Source organism: Impatiens glandulifera, chromosome 2 (assembly GCF_907164915.1).
Source record: "Impatiens glandulifera chromosome 2, dImpGla2.1, whole genome shotgun sequence".
Lineage (NCBI taxonomy): Eukaryota > Viridiplantae > Streptophyta > Magnoliopsida > Ericales > Balsaminaceae > Impatiens > Impatiens glandulifera.
Genome location: NC_061863.1, coordinates 63,200,645 through 63,221,252, shown reverse-complemented (window position 1 = coordinate 63,221,252; position 20,608 = coordinate 63,200,645). Strand labels below are relative to the sequence as shown.

Sequence of the window (20,608 nt, the reverse complement as noted above, 5' to 3'; positions counted from 1 at the left end):
CTATGAATTTATGTACTTTTAACTCTCTATTCAATCACAATTTTCATCTACCTTATTAACTACCTTATGTTTGCTATATATATATAAATTGACCATTTCAAGATAATTACTCTTATATATTTGTTAAGCCATACATGGAAATTGAATTTCAACTCATCTATGTATTTGGCATTATCAAATGGTAAGTCAATTAAGAATATGTATTGACTAAAGGCTGGCTATTAAATATTGTTATTTGTTAATTAGGATTAGAATTATTAAAAATATTATTATTTGTTGAAAATATTTAAAATGTATTAATATTTTTTATAAAATAATAACATCAAACAAACTTTAAAAGACAAATAAAAAGAAAAAAAAAAGTTATATTTTTTTGTTCTCTAAAATGTGTAGTAATGTTATTGGCCACGTCAGCACCGCCGTAATCCTGCGGCGGCCCAACCGCCTCACTGATTGCTCTTTTTGTGACCAAGACAGATCCAAGAGGAATGTAGGATTTATTTTATTATAAAAAAAAAAAAATCAAAAAACAATCCATCAAACAAACTTAAGCCACTCATCACTCATCACTCTTTAGCTGTAGATTTGTTTTTCCTTTTAAATCGTTATTCATGTTTCTCTTTTTATAGTGCAACACTTCTTCGTAAATTGGAAAATACATAACCCGCAAATACATTTAACCATATGACCAGACGTAAAATTTGTCGTCTGACAAGCTTAATCGAGGATCTCAAGTTAATACTTAATTGACACGTTTTAAAAATTAATAAAATTAATTAGAGTTACTCTAAATTATGATTTTTTTTTTTAATTTTATATGATATATAAATTTGTTTTCAAATTTTGGTCCTAATTATTATAATGTATTTTTACTTATTTATTAACAATTTAGAGTTTTTATTGAATTATATTTTAAATAATGATTAATTATTTGTTTTTGAATTATTTTTATTTTTGTGAAATATAAAATATATAGTATTTATTTAATTATCAACCTAAACAGAAAGATTATTATGTATTTATTTATTTGGGTTTAGGATTTGTTGTCTGAAAGGATGTTAAATGTTAGGTCATTCTTCCAAATTAATGTATTTTATTAAAAACAAATTGTATATAAACTTAAAAAATATTTAAAGTACACTAATTTGAAGAAAATTTGGGTTTGGGATCTTGGACAACGAATACCCACCACCATTTAGGCATAGCATTTTAGCCCAGATCGGGTCGGGTACTCGAAGGAACCGAACTGATCAATTCGGATAATTTTTTTGTTTTTCGGTTTCAGGTAATTTCGGGTCGGGTACTCGAAGGAATCGAACTGATCAATTCGGGTATTTTCTTGTTTTTCGGTTTCAGACAATTTCGGGTCGGAATCGATTGGTTCATGTTCGGGTCCGGTTCGGTTCGGGTACCCAAAAAAAATTTCAATAACCAATTTTTCTTCTTCTGGTTCTCCATCTTCCGTTTGTGTTGGCGTCATTCCCGACCTAACATTAAATTCTCTTCTCTTTTGTATTTCCGCTTCCCTACATTTACATAATTCCATTCTTATATGCTGAGTAAAACAAAATAATAGAGAAAGAGACGAAGAAGATGAATATTAGGTAAGAGAAAATGAAAGATTTTTTTAATAAATCGTTTATTTTATTTAATATAATATTTATAATTATTTTTATTAAATAATTTTTTAAAAATTTAAAACACATTAATTATTTTTTTTGAATGGATCATCTAATATTTTAAAATATTAAAATTTTATTCAATTTCATCTAAATTATGTTTAAACATAAGTAAAAACTAAAAATATATTAACTTGTTAAAATTAATTAAAAAAATAAAACAGAAATTATTTTAAAAAACTTGGTCTAGTTCAGGTCCGGGTACTCATCGGTTCCGAACCGATATTTCGGATAATTTAAATACCCGTTTTTTCAGGAAAAAATCAGGTCCAATTCGAGTCTGATTCGGATCCCAAAAACCCGGAAATTTGCCATGCCTACCACCATTCTCCTTTTATCAAATATTTTTTTGTCACTGAGCCTTAAAGTGACTTAATTTTTGTATGGTTGTATTTATTATTTAATATTCATAATTATTATACTTTAAAATAAGTTTTGATTTAATTATTGTATAATTAACAATGTTGTTAATTTTAATAATATATAAATAGATATTATCACTTAATAATTTAAGTAAATATATAAAATGATCATAGTTATAATGATATTTTTTTTATTTTTTTTTATACTTTGTCAAAATATGAAGATTTTTTTTATCAAAATTTAATGTAGCATAATTTAAAAAAAAAAAAATTCACCTAAAAATATTTTATTTAATCCCATCATATTTTCATAAAAATTTGAAACAAAATAAATTTTATTTTTTATTTTAACAATTTTTTAAAGTAATATAGAAAAAAAAAATTAAAATATGGTCAAAATTATTTGGTAAAAAGTTTTATAAATTTTGTATTTTTATTTTACTTTTGATCATTTTAACAAGTAATTATTAAATATGATAAACATCCCTTTATCATAATATCTATCTTTCATATTTTCCATTATTAGTCACTTAAAATTAAAATAATGAATTGATAACTCTTAGCAAGTAAAAGTTTTTTTAGAAGAAACCTTTTGATAAAGAACTAAAAAAGATAGAAACAAAAAGAAAAAGAAGAATTGACAAAATGGCAGATTACGTAAATCTAGTCAAAGTACTTGTGGGGAATAGTAATATACATGTGTAGGTGTTGCAACCATGTGGTCTACATGCAAGTAACCATTTGCCTTTCTTCCTTGCTAATACCCAAAATACCCCTTTCTCTTCCCCTTCGATAAAATCCCCTTCAACCATTTCATTCCAAATTCCAAAACCTCTCTTTCTCTCACTACAGAGCGAATTCCGACTGGAAATCAACGAAGCTTGGAAATCATGGCGGTCGGGTTTTCCATCGCCAGTTTACATGTTTTCCGGCTCACGCAAAACGCGTTTTTCGGTTCGGAACCGAAGCTGATTCTAAACCCTGCTTCTACTTCCATTCTTCTTAGTTCTCCAATTCGTCGTCAATTCGATTTAGTGGTTCCTTATTCAGTGCGGAGGAAGAATTCGACTATGGTATCGTTTGTGGCGGGGAACGCGAAATCGGATTATACAATTAAAGATCCAAACAAGGAAGGAGGAGGTGAAGATGAAGGAGAAGAGGATAAGGTGGATGAAGTGGAGAGACAGATCTCGTCTGCACGGCTTGAAGAGAAACTCGCTAGGAAACAATCGGAGCGGTTTACGTATCTTGTTGCGGCGGTTATGTCCACCTTTGGAATTACTTCTATGGCGGTCATGGCTGTTTATTACCGGTTTCACTGGCAAATGGAGGTAATTTAATTCATCCCCTAATTAATTTTACTCAGTCAGTCACTCTATCTCTTGTTTGACATTCAATTAGGGAGGAGAGATTCCATATTCGGAGATGTTTGGTACATTTGCTCTATCTGTTGGTGCAGCTGTAAGTTGTATTAATCCCTTTGTCTTTGAAATTGCTCCAATTTTGGCTTGGAATGGTGAAATTGGAGTTGAAATTTTGAGAATCCAATGCAGGTAGGCATGGAATTCTGGGCTCGATGGGCACATAAAGCTCTATGGCATGCTTCCTTGTGGAACATGCACGAGGTACGGTCGGTCGGTCCTCATTTGGTTTTTGTTCTTCCAAATCCAGAATCCCTTGTGATGAACATGTCTTAATTGTTCATTGATTGTCTGATACATTTTTGCAGTCTCATCACAGACCCAGAGAAGGTGCTTTTGAGCTGAATGATGTATTCGCCATTATCAATGCTGTCCCTGCCATTGCTCTACTTTACTATGGTTTCTTCAACAAAGGCCTCATTCCTTGCTTCTCTTTTGGCGCTGTAACTATCTTATTTCTCTCCTACTACACTCCTTAACACAAAATTAGTCACTATTATTAATTAAGGTTAGGTGGGTTACTCAATCAAGTCCAGTCAAAGAAGGGTTGTTTAATTGATGAAAATTATGGACATTAAGATTGTTTGTTTAATTGATTAGAAATGGGTTAATGATTATTATTTGGTATTTGGTATTGGGGTCTCAGGGACTAGGAATAACTGTGTTTGGGATGGCCTACATGTTTGTCCACGATGGCCTGGTTCACAAGAGATTCGCAGTGGGTCCTATTGCCAACGTGCCTTACTTAAGAAAAGTGGCTGCTGCCCATCAGGTAATTCAATTTTTAATGATATAATTAATTAAATAAGAAAATATAAATGATGGGTTGTGATCTTCATTGATTGTGATATTTGATTTTTGTAATATATATTAATTTGATTGTTTGTGTAGCTTCACCACTCGGAGAAATTTGATGGTGTCCCATATGGGTTGTTCTTGGGTCCTAAGGTACTGTGTGGTCTCTCTCTTGTCTCTCTCTCTTTATTTAAAAAGAAAAAGAAAAAAAAGAAGAAGAAGATAGATATCTGAGAAATTTTGCTTGGCTATTATTTATTATCTTATTGATCTGTTTCTTCTTATTTAAATAATTTATATTTATATATTTGGGAGGATTGATGGGTTTTTATATGGTGGTTGGTGGTGCAGGAACTAGAGGAGGTGGGGGGATTAGATGAGCTGGAAAAGGAGATCAATAGGAGGATCAAATTAGCCAAAAAGACACCCTAATCATAATAAGAGATCTATAATAATAATAATTCTCTCATAGTTTTTTTTTCTTCTTTTTTTTTTTGTAATATTAGATAGCAACAAAAAAAAAAAGTAGTTGTTTCAAGTTAATGACATTTCTCCCTTCCATTTTAGGGAGTTTGGATTTTTGTTTCCTTTAAATTTTCTTTTACTTGAAAAATAACAATTTTCTTTTTTAATAATTATGTGACATTTTAGTGGAATTAAAGATGAGCGTTTTTAGCAAGGATTGAATTTGACACATAAATTGATTTTAGAAATAGACCTTTTTTTTACTTAAATGTATTAAAAAATATATATATTTTAATTTTTTTCTTAACCTCTTATAACTATGGAACTTAGATAGAGTTATGAAAGTAGTAGTTCAATAAAAAAAAAGTATAAAATGAATACCTTGTTTAAGGAGGACAACATTAACTAATATGTTTTAAGGTAACAATATTAAATAATTTGAGTACCTTGTTTAACAGTAACAAATTTGATAAATTTTGTATCTCTTAGCTCAATGAATTCATGGTTCCATCCTCTTTCAATAAAATAATCATAGTACAAACATGGTTTTGTCTAGCTCAATTGAATGCTTTTTGGAGCAATAATTTGACCATCTTAGTATTTATTTATTGAATACAGTTATTATTATTTCCGTTTAAGAATTTTCTTTATTTATTTATTGAGATTATTTTTGTATTTATTTATTAAATACAATTATATTATCTCTTATATTTTTGAAGGGTTTTATTTTTTATTTTATGATTAAGTGATTGTTTTAACTTAAGTTAAATTAGAATAATCCAGTTATCTATTAAATTTAAAACGTAACATTATTATTTATTTAAATTGAGATTTTCTCTCTCTCATAAAAACATTTTGAAATTAACCTACTAAATTTTGTTATATTTATTTTACTATAGGACAATTTCGTCCAAAACTATATCAAGTTTGAAAGAGAATACAAAATTAGTCTATTTGATAAATTTATTAATTTTTTTTATATGATCTTACTTGATAAACATATAAAAAAAAAATAAGATGTGAAATATTTATTTAAAAAAAAAATACAAAACAGCTAATGTCATATTCATACAAATTAAGTTGATCTTTTCTATAATAATAATAATTAATAAAATAAATCATAAACATAAAGTAAGACATTTTTTACTTAAAATAGATTTAGTTTCAAAATTTCTTATTAATAATATAAAAGGGAAAATGATAAAAATTGAAAAGCAATTTTTGAAAAAGAAAGGAGTCAGATTACTTTCTCGTTTATTTTGACTTATTTTAAATGCTGTTTTTTTTATCTACATGTATTTAAAACAAGATTAAGTTTGTTTAGATTATTTTCTTCATTTAAACATTTTTTTTAAATGAAATGACATTATTTTTTTTAATGTAGAGTGGTGGTAGGGATATATATCCATAAAATATGGAAGATGATTGGATTGGACACGTAATTTTATCTCGTCAAAGTTGTTTCTTCGATCATCAAAATAAATAATAATTCACTCCACTAATATTTTTTTTTTCTTTTAATTGAACAGATGTCTCAACCAAGGACGATTGACGGCATCAAAAAGAAAAAGAAAATAAATAATTGAACAATATATAATTAATTAAGTCAGAAGATATTACGTGTAACCAATTGCCATTCTCTCATTTGGCAACAATAATTTAACGCATTAGCTTTATTGGAGCTTGTTTGATTATTTGAATTTTTTTATTAGTATTATTTAATGAAAATGTAGGTTGCTTAAGCTCTTAATTAAAATTACTATAATATTTTAGTAGTATTTAAATTTTATAAGAATAAAATAAATTAAATAATTGAATAATTAAAAATAAAAAATATAATAAAAGAGTTTTTAATAAATAAAAAAAACTAACATCAAATAAGTCCTTGTTACATTTTTATTTCGGTATAAATGGTCAAAAATTCAAACCCATTAACATACTCTTTTCATTATTATTATTATTATTATTATTATTATTATTATTATTATTATTATTATTATTATTATTATTATTATTATTATTATTATATGATTTTGGGTATTTTATTCAAGTTTGATAGATGAATTGGATAAGGCACTTTCTAAATTCTAATGCTTGTTTTGTGCGTACAAGTCACTTTACTTTTAACATCTAGATCAATTATACTTAAAATAAAAAAATAAAAGGAAAAATATTTAAATGTGAACGTTTTGGCACTATCTATGGAAATAAGAGTTGTACACTCTATATGTTTAACTATCAAATTGGAAATGATTATTAATTTATCCTAATTTAGACTCTACAAGACAATTAGTATCATTTTCACTTACAACATATCTGGACCAATATTACACAATTCCTTACATCAATGCTTTAGCCGAAATATAAATTTCAAATAATTCACCGATGCATGAAAATATTATATTTAATAGAATACAAATTTAGAGGAAGAGTGTTTTTTTTCCCTTTAAAATGTATTATTAAAAAAAATACTATCTATATTTATTTACAAACAAAATTTATTTTATGTAGCTAAAATTTATTTTTTCCAATAGACTAACAAAATAATTAATTGTCACTATTATACTTTAAATTAGAAACTTAGAGTGAAAATCGAACTAACATAGATTTTATTTAGATAAATGTTTTTTCTAATATTTTATAGAGAAATAAAAAAAAAGATAGTTAACTAGTGTGAATGTCCTTAAAAATATAATGAGTTTTTCGACAACTTCCATCGTTTTTTTCGACGAGACTTTCTAATAAATAATATAATTTTTTATCGCGATTACTGAATTTTTCAACAAAATGTTCCAAAAAAATTATATATACTTAAATTTATTCACTCAAAATTAGTCAATGGGCTTGAACAACCAATTAATAGGTCTACTTAAATTTATTGGTTCTCTATTGTCACTCAAACTAGGCCCAATAGCCATGAACATCATGCCCAGCCCAACTTACAGGTCTCCAATTAATATATTCTTACTTCACAATTACTAAAAGGCAAAAAAATGGATAGGACGTGACAATTCATGGAGTTGGATAACTTGGATTGGATGCACAATTATATATATTATAATATGTGTCTTCAAAAATGTTATATGTATTCCTAATTAATTAACCTGAATTGCAATTTATTATGTATAGTCATCAATAATGATATGAGAGTTTAATGTGAATTTCCAATAATAAGAATGCTGACAAATTATTCTAAAAAATGTTAAAAGTGTAGTGTGAAGATAGGAATCATTAACTTATAAACATAAGTTCTTATATTCTTCCATATAAATTATCCAGTTAAAACACAAATTATGCAATAGCTTAAGTTCCACATTAAATTAAAGGATTGATATTCACAATAATTGCAAGTTTGTTAAGCTTTGAGTAACTATACATTTATCTAAAAACCTAGTCAAATGGAAACGTAAAAATCAATCATTATTAGAAACACATCAAATTGAACACACTTTATGTGTTAAAAAGTTTTGTTGAAACCCATATTATTTTGTTTATTAATAATAACTTTTGGAAATATTCAGAAAATCAATTGGGATATCACTGTCTTCCTAATCAACTTGTTAATGAAACAAAAGGAAAAGAGGTTGCAAAGTCTTTATCCTCTTTATTAAAGAAGGTGGTGTAAGAATAGAAAAAGTGGTAAAATAAAAGCTGTTGAGCTTTTATTGTCTTAATAGGAAATTTTGTCAAAATTAGGAGTCCTTTATTGCAGTTATTAGAATCCTTATCTTTTTCTTGCTTCACTAATAATAATCTACACATGCGATGAAATCCTAACCTTATCCTTTCATCATTTAGTCATCTTTATTAGTTAACTAAAAGTGAATAAACCTTCTAATAATGCAAGTTTGGAATACATTTATGTATTAATTATTTTCATAAACTGTTTTTTATTTTTAGTTAAATTTTAATTGTGCCCTTCTTTAACTTGGAAGTAACATATTTCTTACTTCTTATGTATCACCTAGATATTTGTTTTGTATTCTTTGATGAGTTTTTTTTGTTGATCATTAGTGTCACCCCTTTCCATACTTAGGAATCAAAATCAGAAAAAAATAAAATAATACTAACAAGGTTTTATTCCTATGTCCCTAAATCATGTTACCTTTCTTAAAAATTAACCACTAAACTAAAATATAAGAATAATTTTGTTTTCCGCTTAGACTATGCACCCCAATCATTATGGCCGCTACTAGATATCATCTTATAACTTATACGAGTTTTTAACTACATCGAACTCATGTACTAGGGCAGACCCATACTTAACACAGTCCAACAATCAACGGCGGAGCCACGTGGCGGGCTGTGGTGGGCTCTAGCCCAGGGTAGAATTTTAAAATAATAAAGTTTTATATGTATATAAATAATAAATGTTATGTGGTCCAGTTGGTATTGGAATTAAACAATAATGAGGAGGTCAGGTGTTCAAACCCTGGCCTCTTCCCTGGTTTTGTATAATAATTTTAATTTTTTTTATTATATTTTAAAAGTTAATATAATTTATAATTATACTCTTCTAATATAATTTATATGCATTAATGATCTATAATTTTTTTTTATCTAAATGTCTATTCACTTAATAATATATTTTTATCACGATGATTTTGTAATTTTATTATTATTTTTATATTTTATTTACTTTTTTTTATATTCTCATATAATTAGCTTCACTTATTATATTTTTATATTTTTTTTATTTATATATATAGTTTTTTTTATATATAGTTAGTTTTTTTATATTTAAAACTTAATTAATTTAACTTTTTACATTTTTAAACTTAATTTTTCTTCAACTATATAATTTTAAATTTATAAATTTCTTTTTTAAATGGAATATTCTTATCTTTAATTAAATTTTATATATTTATTTTATTTTAGTAAGGATATTCATGGAACGATTTGATTAATGTTTTTATTTATTACCCGTATTAGTGTAACTAGCATTTAGCCCGTGCATTTGCACGAGTAATAATATAAAAAACCGTGAAGAAAAATTACGGATAACATTTTTAATTTTATTTTTAACTGTTTTAAGTTTATGGGTGGGTCAACTCACAATCCGACCTAAGTATCCATTACTCAGCATCATTATATATATATATATTAAGTTAAAAAGTTGAACTTATATTAACGTTAAAACGTCCCGCGTTCATCAAATTTGGTGTTGAATTTAAAATATAAAATCTTAGTAACCTAGTTCGTTAAAGGATTGTACTTGTTTTGTTAGGTTGTAAGTTCGAAACATACCTCTAGCATTTTTTATTTTATTTTTAACCGTTTTAAGTTTATGGGCGGGTCAACCCACAATCCGACCCAAGTATCCAAATTAATCACAACTCTCGACCCGGCAATTCGGACACTTTAAAAATTAAGCATCATAAATATAATAATATTTTCAGCCCAGTGAAAAAAAAAATCCTGAATTCGCCCTTGCCAACAATGAAGTCCGGAGAGGCTCAATCTTCTCGGTTCAGCTCTACCTCTTATATATAAAGATTGTCAGTTCTCACTTACAATGACATTTCACGATATTGTTTACTAATCTTTTTGATAATTTTTTATTGTCGTTCCGAATATTTCTTAGAATTTTAAAATTTATTTGATTATTTTTTAAAATTATTCAACCTCTCCTCTTGATGCAAGTGCATGAAATTTAATATATAGGTTTTGATATAGTTTAATTTTCAAGAAGTTATTTATTCATTGTTTATAAATTAATTTTCTATAAATAACATCTTATCCTCATTTAAATTAATTTTCATAAACAAATTGTGGAGCGAAGCGGCATTTTATAACTAACTCAGGGGTAATTTGGGAAATGCACAATTTTATTGCCTAACAGTTAAACAGTGTGGGACCGATCTGTGTCAGTAATGTATGTAGAGAGAGAGAGTTTCTCTTTCTACAGAGTTTCCCTCCTTTCCTTCCCAAACCGTTCTTCTCTGTACAGTCTTCTTCAGAGCTCTGTAAAAAACTTGCTTTTTCCAATTTCATGTTCTATAAACCTTCTAAATCTCCATTTCACTCTTTTCAATTCCACAAAATATATCAAATGTGATCTAATCTCTTGTCATTATCATCATGTATGCATTAGGAATCCAATGTCTTATACTACACTTGATGATTTCCGATTATTCTAGGGTTTGGAACCGTACTTCTGAAGGAGAGGAGTAGAAACTGATGATCCGAGCATGCTTGTACGTAGATTCGGAATTCTAACAGGTATATATATCTCTTTTATGTCTTTGATCAAACTTCATGCGTATAGTTTTAACATTTCGACGATTACAGATTCTTGAAAATATTAATGGAGATCTGTGAAAGTTCATCGTCATCTAATGAGATTCACCAACCAATTCTAAGGTAGAGAGAGTAGAGATAGTAATAATTAGTTGAATCATCTATCTTATAATTCATCGTTGTTTTGAAATATTTATTATCTATCTCAGAAATGCGAAATATGCATATTCAAGGCATGATTTGTTATCACTTGGAAAGCTTAAACACTGTAGAAACTTTCCCGATGGATTCGTGTCTTCGAACTTAAAGTAAGGTGTCTCCTATATGTCAAAATGCTTTTTCCAATGATTTGAATATGATATTTCTCTTTGTTTAAACAGGGAGCTTGGCATCATTGACTCAAGTTGCATGCAAGATCTGCTCAATGGTGATGAAAGTAAACATGGTTTATTGTCGAGTCCATTCGAGAATTTCTCTAGAAGAAGATCTTCTAGATCCAAAGGTGAAAGCAATATCAATTCAAGTTTTATAATCTCATTTACTGAATGTCTGAATCAATATTTTGTTGTAGAGAATGAAACATCCAAAGATGAGGTGATTTCTATGGCAAATGATTGCTGTCAGCTTAAGAAGAGTGTGAATCCTTATCGTCCTCCACACTCAAGAACGAAGGCTGATCATTCATCCCAAGAAGCATCCTCGGGGACATACAGCGACTGCGATAGTAACTCCATTATTTTCTACGAGATAGTTGAAGAGCAGGAGCATCAGAGAAAGGAAAATCAGTCTAGACATGATGAAGATGATGAAGACTGGGATGAGATAATGTCGATTCTTCGTGTGAAACAAGAGTCTTTGATAAGTCACGAAACCAAAGATGATCAAACATTGAATAAATCAAAAACAACCGAGATCTGTCTGCCTGATGATGAGGATCTGATTACAACTAATGATCTCTTGCTCCTTCAACCTGCAGGAGGATCCTCCATCCCTCACAAAACTCGTATGCATCCGAAACTAAAGCTGAGTAATGTTGAACCCATATTAGAATACAGTTTGCCTGATGAAGATAGTTTGATCTCTGTTCAAGATCTATTAAATCCTTTTGGCAAGATTGATCAAGAAAACTTTCATGATCATCATCATCATCATTATAGCCTGCATCATCAACAGCATAGGATGAATTCTCAAGGTAATAGTAGCTTGATGGTCAGTGGGAATTCAAATTACTACCACACAAGAAAGCAGGATCTTCTAGCTGGGCGGTTTAATCAAGAATCATTGCAAACAACACCTCTTCCATATGGTGTGGATCATTTGACTAATCCCAATTATCCTTACCACCACCAAATATATCCCTCAGACAATCCCAATCGTTGGAGCTTGAACACGGGTAAAAGCACTCTGCCCTTTTCATTACATGTCATTGTTTTTTACTGCTGGGGTTTTGATTATGAATTTGGATTTGGATTTCTTCTGTATGGATACATACAATCAGATATGGGGGCTGGTTTTGATAGGCAGAGTCGAGCTTTCGTTGGATATGCACATGCAAGGAAATAGTAAGATGAAGGCAAGAAGGAAGCATCATTAATGTTTTTTTTTGGAAGAAGGAGATTCAATGTGAAGAATAAAGAAAGGTATATAAAGTAGGATTTGTTAGTATTAGTGCTAGCTACAAGTACAGTATGAAGAAAGTATTATTGTGCAGTGTTTGCCCTCTATATCTGCATTTCTTGCAGATTCTCTCATCTAATATCCCTCTTTGATCATATACTAATTTCTCTCTTTTTGTTTAATTAAAATTCATAAATAGACACTTTCACCAGAACCATTCATACATGGATAGACAACACAAACTTCACTCAAAATATAATTGCTAATCTATTTTAAATTTTATAATATTTTCTCCTGCAACCTTTTCAAAACTTTGCTTTTATTTCCCTAAATACATAAAATATTTTAATTTTTATTTAAGGCATAACTTTTAATAATAGAAAATAATGATGAGGTTAGAGAAAATATAACAACACACAAGAAGAAAATAAATAAAAAATATCAAATGATTATTTATTGTGGAATCCAAAAATATTTTACACAAATCATGGTTGGTAACAAAAAAAAAATTGATTAGAGATAAACATATATACGTTTCATAGTATTTATTTCTTAAAACATATAATACTGAAGTATTTTTCTCCCTAATTAATTAGCTAAATTTTTCCTGAAAAAAAATTTAGCTAAATTAAAAATTAATCATTTCTTTAACAAGTAAGTGGTATTTTTTTTAAAAAAAATTAATACAACTAGAGAAGTTGTAAACGTCTAATTTTTTACTTCTTTCTAAAAAAATTCAATACTTCAATTTTCATATATCTCCCGAATCTCGTATTACGAGACAAAGAACGATTGAAGTACTAATAAAGTACATTTTTTTGTCAATTTTCTTAAATCTTATTTCTATCCGAATCTTGTAAAACGAGGCAAAAAAATAAACCTTTAGAAGAGAGTAAATAAAAGTATCTAGAAATAAAGAGGTAATACTTCAAAATAGATTTGTCCATGTAAAAAAACTACATTCAAATTAAATAAATAAAAGGATTAAAGGGATAATAACAAAACAAATGTTTGGAAAATCAAGTACTTATTATTATTATTAATTTTTTTTTTAGAAAATCCACATCAATGTTATGAAATCCCATCAATGACAGAATGCCCCCAAATAAAATTAACCAGTGAAAAAGCAAAAGAGAATAGAATGCTAGAAAATATATTCATCTTAGGCTTGTTTGATCAAAAGTGAACGTGAATGGGTTGAAAGAAAGTGATTTGTAAATGTATACAAAGTTAAAATGAAACAAATTGTAACTTTAAAATATTTTTCCTTTAAAAAAATTAAAATATCTGACAAATTGAATATAAAATACAGTATATACAAAGTTGAAATAGACGATACTCATATTTTTGTCATCGCTTTCATTTTCTTCGTAGTCAACATTTATGATCTAAACATGAGGAACCTCAATGGTGGAACAACTTAGTGGTCGTCTTTCTTCTCTCATTTATGAATGATTATTTTCGTAATTTATCAAAAAAAAAAGATAAGATAACAAAATTGATAAAGTGACATTCATTTAACTTTTATATTAACTCACCCATCTCTTACCCTCATATCGGTCAACCAACAATATTTTATTTTTCCTAATAGACCTCTTATATTACTAATCTCCTTATCTCACTTCTACACCTAACCATATTAACATCTTTTACCTTCATTTTTGTCAAACTAATCATCTCATCATATCACAAACATTTTTACCCTCACTTTTTCAGTCAACTAACAATCTCATAATTATATTTAACCATCAATATTTTTATTTTCTTCAATGAACATTTCATTACTCTTGTGACCTCACTTCGAATATTATGTACCTCAACTATCTATATCATTAACGTGACCTCTTTATCTTCACTTCACCAAATCAACCATCAATCTAATTGACATCTAATCTCATGACATCAATTTTATGCGATCACCAACCATCTCATTCACACATTTAACCACCAATAATCTTTGTTTCCCAATGGACAACTCTAATGACTAATCTCGTGACCTTACACACTTTCACCCATCTCTTATCTCTCGTCAAACTAACTACCAAATTCTCAATTGATCTCTTAATCTTGTGACCTCACACATTCAAACACCTCTGATCCCTCGAAAACCAACCACCAATCACAATTGACCTATAATCTTGTGACACATATTTTCACACTACGGTCAATCAACATCTCATTCACATATATTTTTAACCATCAATCTCAATTGACCTCTAATCTCATTACATTACGATTCTTTGTTATCGATATTTTATCCCTCAACAAACAAACCACCATTTTAATCTTACCGACCTCTTATCCTTTTTAAACAAATCATCAATCTCAATCGACCTCTTATCTCATTACGAAAGTTAAGAGAGTGAATGAGATTAGATATCTCAGTATTCATAGCTGTGACACCACCAATCTTAATCGATCTCTTATCTCGTGAGCATTTTACACCATTCATCTCATCATTTTTACTCACTTTCACAAACCAACATTGTTATTCAAATATTTAACCACCACTATTTTTTATAAAAAAAAATTATAATAGTTTAAAATTGTGTATATGTTAATTTATATTTATAATTTTATGTATAAATTGATAATTTATATAACTATTAATTCAAAAATAAAACCACTAAATTCACATTAAAAAAAAATTCTCTCTAATATTTAAAATAACAAAATTTATAAAAAATAATATATATATATATATAATAATAATAATAATAATAATAAACAAAAACCACTACATTCACATTAAAAAAAACTCATTCACTGCCATTGTAAACCAAAAAAACTTAATATTTAATTAAATTTCAAACTTCAAAAATTGAGGTTGACACAATTATCTATATACTCTTAATATATATATATCCAAATTAACCTATCTTTCAATCCTAAAAAAACAGAGAAACACTAAAAATAGGAGAAAACTTTTTTTAAATCATCATAATAATATAAATTTAAATATATATACATCCTGTTGTACCTCCACATTTCAATTCATGGCCAATAATAACTTAATTATACATACATATAAATATATACAAATTTGTTGATATTTTTCTAGTCCAAACAAATGTCTTGCAAAAGTGTTTAAAAATGGGTAATATTTGGGTAAAATACAGAGTCAGCATTTCCATGTACAAAAGGGAACATTATTATATAACTCTGTCCCCTCCAAAAGAAACGAGACGTTGAAAACAAATAAGAGCAACAAAATTTTAAAATACATTTCTACACTCTTCTGCTATACTCTCCTTTGTGTTCTTTAATTCTCATACTATGCACACTGCAAACATGTAAAACAAACAAACCGACACACATCCCCACCACATGGTTCGGTTAATTCCAGACCAATCAACAAATCGTCGCAAGCAGTTCCAGTGGCATGCATATACATAAATTATGTTTGTAGGTCATGCCTTATTCCTGGAAAGATGCTAGATTAGTTTTCAAACATGCTTAATAAGTAAAAGACAGGTCACAAGTATCGGTTTTTGTCCATACCAATACTATTCTCGTGTTTATCATGATGTTATTAACTCGGTTGGTGGTTTCTTGCGGGCAATACAATCATCCTTTTCTTCGTTCTCAATTTCATAGCTTGAAAGTAACTTTCTCTGCAGCAAACAGAAAATTTACATATGGACACACCAAATAAATAAAAGAGTCTAGGAGGAGAGGTGAAAGAAAGGCACTTACATGTTCCTCAAAAGAAGGGCTGGTTAAGTTAATTGACAAATTCCGCATCAACAATAAAACCTGGAGACCAAAAGGAAAATCCACGCGAAATTCTATCACTCATTTTTTCCAGACGTTCAAGCAATCAAAATACAACCACTTTTTTATTCTTTTTTTTTTTTGGAATAATAAAAAACAATGCCATACAGATTAATAAGACATGTGTCTCTACTCTCTATTAATGAATGACATAAGTCTTGTTTCTAGCTAGGGCTTTAATAATTCAAGGAGGAACTACTATATATATGTATGGTTCAGAATGCATACCGTTTCAACATCAATGGGATCCATCTTCTTTAGTTTTTGCAAATGACCAGTAGCATCAGGGTCGAACACACTTCCAATGAATCTGTATACTTGCGCAAAGTCGGGTAGAACTGTAACACATATAAGAAGGATAATGAAGCAACAATACTGACACAATATTAATTAATTTTGAAAAAAAATGAGAATTTCATTGAAACCATAGTCACATCGGATATAGTAGAAATACAAACTAGGATGGATGTACAAACAAGTCATGACTTGTGTAGTCATGAGTTCAGTAAACACAACTCTCAAAATTTAGGGTAGAAACATGACTTCATCCATGAAATAAATGAAGAAACTTAAATCACCTAGAGTCGATGGTGATATGTCAAAAGGAACAGCTGATGTGGGTTAAGATAAAGGCGACTGTCCAAGATATTGGAGGAAGGCTTATCTATAAATATGGTCTAATTATGGCGACTGTCCAAGATACTTATAAGGGGGTGGTTGAAGAGGTCTAAATACAAAAATAAAAAGTGCTAAAAGACTATCCACCAACATTATGAACCATATGCATATAAATTTGAACTTTAATTCGGCCACTATGCACTCTGAACAGCACCAAAATAAAACAGATGATCATTTTCAAGACAATGTAATGAAAACAAAACCACATGATAAGATTGATGTCAATAACTCTAGAATGTTTATACAGCTGAGTCTGCTTGATAGTGAAAAATGCATATAAATTTATAAAAAAATATTTTTACCTCTAAGTGAAGACCCATGGTTTCCTTGATCTGTCATTTCCAATGTTGGTCGTGTTCTTGGAGTGCTCTCTGTACTACTGCAACAGTTATTTGTCAAAAGTTTCCCTGTGAACATCACACATCATATCTCATCAGTATAATGACGCTAAACAATTCAGCATAGCACAAAAGCAAAAGCTGAGTCTAAAGATTATGGGGACCTTTTGTTGCATGAGATAAATTAGTCGTTTGCAGAGAATTCTCAGTCCAAGAAGCTACATCTGTTGTGCTCATAACAGGATTCTTGGTTAATGAAGAAGAACAGTCACTCCCCTTCCTGAATCCAGGTTCAGAAGTAGGAGCAGGTAATGATCCTTCCATAGGTGAAAGCAAAGGAGCTTCCAATAGTCAAATCACAAACATTTGAATTAATTATTTTCACCAATTAGATCGTTTAATAGGCAGGCACAAACATTCATTCATACATACATACCGCTTTTCGAAGCTTTCTGAGGATACGGATGAGAAGCTTTCCTTTTCGGACGAGGTGGAGGTAAGTGTTCAGCAGTCCCACTCTTTTGAACCTTTAGAAAGTACTTCTGTGCATGGCTGCGTATCTGAAGAAATTCTAAGCAGTTAAGGAAACTAAGCAATACATTATATCTGAAATCTACTTATAGACAGAAGTACCTGTATCACAGATTTGGACCCAACAAAAGCCTCAATCTTTTTCCAGTCACGATCAAATCTGCATATTTCAATGGAATTGGAATCCCTTATTTCCCAGTTTATGCATTTGAGACACCATAAGATGAAACCCTAAATACTAATTCAATGAACTAGTACTAAACTAAATAAATGGAGTGCAAAAGCAATGGATTGAAGAATAATGGTATAAAATGCAATTTGAGACTGACAGTTGAAGTGCTTCGAGAAACTTGTCGTGCTCGGGTTCAGTCCAGTTCTCCCTGGACTTTGTAATGGTGTATGGCTTTCGAATCTTTTTTGATGGGTCATCGGGGGAAGAAGTGGTCGGCGGCACGGTTGAAGAGAAAGAACCGATTCCTGGGAGGGGCATCCCGGTCGGATCCAAGTAGAGCCCGTCAGCTGGACTAGGATTCACAGAAACCATATGCGTTTACTCTCTCTGTATACCAGTGAATGAAGGGGATTTGATAAAATGATAATGATGACGACGATGATGATAAGCATAAACAAATAAGGTGAATTTTATATGATCTTTTTGACCAGTCATCTTGCACCACGTAGTAATAGGAGAGTTACTATTTTATTTATGAGGAATGATAGAGAGCGCGACTCTGAGACAGCGACTGGGAGCGCGATGCTTACGTGGTGTGTGCTACGTGGCTTGATAGGTAGAATATTCTCTTTTTATTAATTATTTTATCTCTCTACTTATTAATTAATTTCTCTCTCCTTTTATTAAATAATTTTTCTCTCTATCTCTACAAATTAATTTATCTCATTTATCCATATTCTCACGATTATTATTTTACTCATTTATTTGATATTTACTATCTCTCGTTAATAAATCAATAATTTACAACAAATTCTCACATTAAATATTTTAATAATATGTTTAAATAAATTCTAAACCCTAAACTTTAAACCTTAAACTCCAAATCCTAAACTCTAAAACCTAAATACTAAATTCTAAACCCTAAACCCTAATTAATATCAATGATTAGTTGAATTATGAATTTATCTCTTTTATTTTTATGACTTTTCAATTCCTTTATTTATCAAATATTTTTTATGGCCCTCTTTTTTCTTTTTTTTATTATTATTTTTTTATATTGACTTATTAATATTTTTTTAGTTTTATTACTTATAAATAAATGTTTATCTAATATTTCTATTTTCACGATTAACTATTTTCTCTCCAGTAACTAATTATTAATAATAGGAGAGAGAAAATAATTAATAAAAGGAGAGAGAATATTTTACCTGTCAACCCACGTAGGCACACCACGTAGGCATCGCGCTCCCAGTCGCTGTCCCAAGTCGCGCTCTCTATCATTTTTCTTTATTTATTAAGTTTTAATTAGAATGAAATTAATTAAAAGTTACTGTTGTAAACCCTTTACTTTAACTATTATAATACAACCTTATTTGAGAGAAATGGATCAAAATCAAATTAATTAACTCACTTATTAAGAGTAATGATAGAAAGCGAAAAAAAAAAATTACAAGAAAGTATAGGGAAATTACGTTTCATTTCCTAGTTTCAAAATCTGAAAATTTTCTCTCTTATTCAATTTTCAAACCACTCAGAAAATGACAAATCATTTTCCTAGACTTTTTGTCATTTTTTGTCTGCTCTTTATCATTACTCTTTATAAAAATTAGATAATTAAATAGTGATTTTTTTTTAAAAAACAAATTTGAAAATAATTTTACATTTTTACTGTGAATTATTAATTTTTTCGGTGTAGACTTCAATCAACTAAGTCCCTACATATATCCGTTTTTAATAATAATAATAATAATTACTTCAACCTAACTTAAAATGATTAAATAAAAAAAATGATCAATTTTTTTGTGTGTTGAAGTTAATTTATTATCAACTAGCATTTAGCTCGTGCATTTGCACGAGTAATAATATAAAAAATCGTAAAAAAATTGCGGATAACATTTTTAATTTTATTTTTAACCGTTTTAAGTTTATGGGTGGTTCAACCCACAATCCGACCCAATTATTCATTTACTCAACATCATTATATATTAGTTAGTTAAAAAGTTGAACTTATATTAATATTAAAACGTCTCGCGTTTATCAAATTTGGTGTTGAATTTAAAATATAAAGTCTTAGTAGTTTAGTTGGTCAAAGAGTTGTACTTGTTCTGTTAGGTTGCAAGTTCAAAACATACCTTTAGTATTTTTAATTTTATTTTTAACCGTTTTAAATTTAAAAACGGGTCAACCCAGCAATCCGGACACTTTAAAAATTAAGCATCATTATATATATAGATTATTTAGTTAAAAAGTTGAACTTATATTAATATTAAAACGTCCCGCATTTATCAAATTAGGTGTTGAATTTAAAATATAAAGTCTTTGTAGCCTAGTTGGTTAAAGAGTTGTACTTGTTTTGTTAGGTTGCAAGTTCGAAACATACTTCTAGCATTTTTAATTTTATTTTTAACTATTTTAAATTTAAAAACGGGTCAACCCACAATCCGACCCAAGCATCCAAATTAACCACATCTCTCGACCCACAATCCGAACAATTTAAAAATTAAGTATCATTATATATATAGATTAGTAATCATGT

At 28.9% G+C, this 20,608-nt stretch overlaps 3 protein-coding genes across 5 annotated transcripts; 2 read left to right on the top strand and 1 right to left on the bottom strand.

Moving 5' to 3' along the window:
* The first annotated feature begins 2,863 nt into the window (after positions 1-2,863).
* On the top strand, positions 2,864-4,834 carry LOC124925572 (beta-carotene hydroxylase 2, chloroplastic-like). Its single transcript, XM_047465609.1, has 7 exons — positions 2,864-3,372; positions 3,443-3,502; positions 3,595-3,666; positions 3,771-3,905; positions 4,109-4,234; positions 4,354-4,410; positions 4,609-4,834. The coding sequence occupies exons 1-7, from the start codon at positions 2,932-2,934 to the stop codon at positions 4,687-4,689; spliced, it is 972 nt and encodes a 323-aa protein (XP_047321565.1). The 5' UTR covers positions 2,864-2,931; the 3' UTR covers positions 4,690-4,834.
* Positions 4,835-10,610: 5,776 nt separating this feature from the next.
* LOC124927802 lies at positions 10,611-12,741 on the top strand. Its single transcript, XM_047468277.1, has 7 exons — positions 10,611-10,688; positions 10,863-10,944; positions 11,014-11,085; positions 11,172-11,270; positions 11,343-11,464; positions 11,534-12,355; positions 12,461-12,741. Exons 3-7 carry the CDS (start codon positions 11,030-11,032, stop codon positions 12,523-12,525), a joined length of 1,164 nt encoding a protein of 387 aa, XP_047324233.1. The 5' UTR covers positions 10,611-10,688; positions 10,863-10,944; positions 11,014-11,029; the 3' UTR covers positions 12,526-12,741.
* Positions 12,742-15,770: 3,029 nt separating this feature from the next.
* On the bottom strand, positions 15,771-18,498 carry LOC124927803 (protein REVEILLE 6-like). Of its 3 annotated transcripts, none has more exons than XM_047468278.1 (8): positions 18,230-18,498; positions 18,003-18,060; positions 17,806-17,929; positions 17,534-17,710; positions 17,334-17,438; positions 16,582-16,691; positions 16,276-16,335; positions 15,771-16,193 (listed from the first exon to the last, which is right to left on the bottom strand). In XM_047468278.1, exons 1-8 carry the CDS (start codon positions 18,442-18,444, stop codon positions 16,101-16,103), a joined length of 942 nt encoding a protein of 313 aa, XP_047324234.1. In that variant the 5' UTR covers positions 18,445-18,498; the 3' UTR covers positions 15,771-16,100. The 3 variants fall into 3 exon arrangements, with proteins under 3 accessions (XP_047324234.1, XP_047324235.1, XP_047324236.1); XM_047468279.1 differs by having other exon boundaries at positions 17,534-17,689; XM_047468280.1 differs by having other exon boundaries at positions 17,534-17,686.
* Positions 18,499-20,608: the final 2,110 nt, after the last annotated feature.

Coding starts and splice junctions, on each gene's coding strand:
- LOC124925572 (XM_047465609.1), top strand. CDS start 2,932: ATGGCGGTCGGGTTTTCCATCGCCAGTTTACATGTTTTCCGGCTCACG. Junction 3,503..3,594: donor CTCTATCTGTTGGTGCAGCT/GTAAGTTGTATT, acceptor AATCCAATGCAG/GTAGGCATGGAATTCTGGGC. Junction 4,411..4,608: donor GGTTGTTCTTGGGTCCTAAG/GTACTGTGTGGT, acceptor TTGGTGGTGCAG/GAACTAGAGGAGGTGGGGGG.
- LOC124927802 (XM_047468277.1), top strand. CDS start 11,030: ATGGAGATCTGTGAAAGTTCATCGTCATCTAATGAGATTCACCAACCA. Junction 11,465..11,533: donor AAGATCTTCTAGATCCAAAG/GTGAAAGCAATA, acceptor ATTTTGTTGTAG/AGAATGAAACATCCAAAGAT. Junction 12,356..12,460: donor TCGTTGGAGCTTGAACACGG/GTAAAAGCACTC, acceptor ACATACAATCAG/ATATGGGGGCTGGTTTTGAT.
- LOC124927803 (XM_047468278.1), bottom strand. CDS start 18,444: ATGGTTTCTGTGAATCCTAGTCCAGCTGACGGGCTCTACTTGGATCCG. Junction 17,439..17,533: donor TTTATCTCATGCAACAAAAG/GTCCCCATAATC, acceptor TGATGTTCACAG/GGAAACTTTTGACAAATAAC. Junction 16,692..17,333: donor CCATGGGTCTTCACTTAGAG/GTAAAAATATTT, acceptor TATGTGTTACAG/TTCTACCCGACTTTGCGCAA.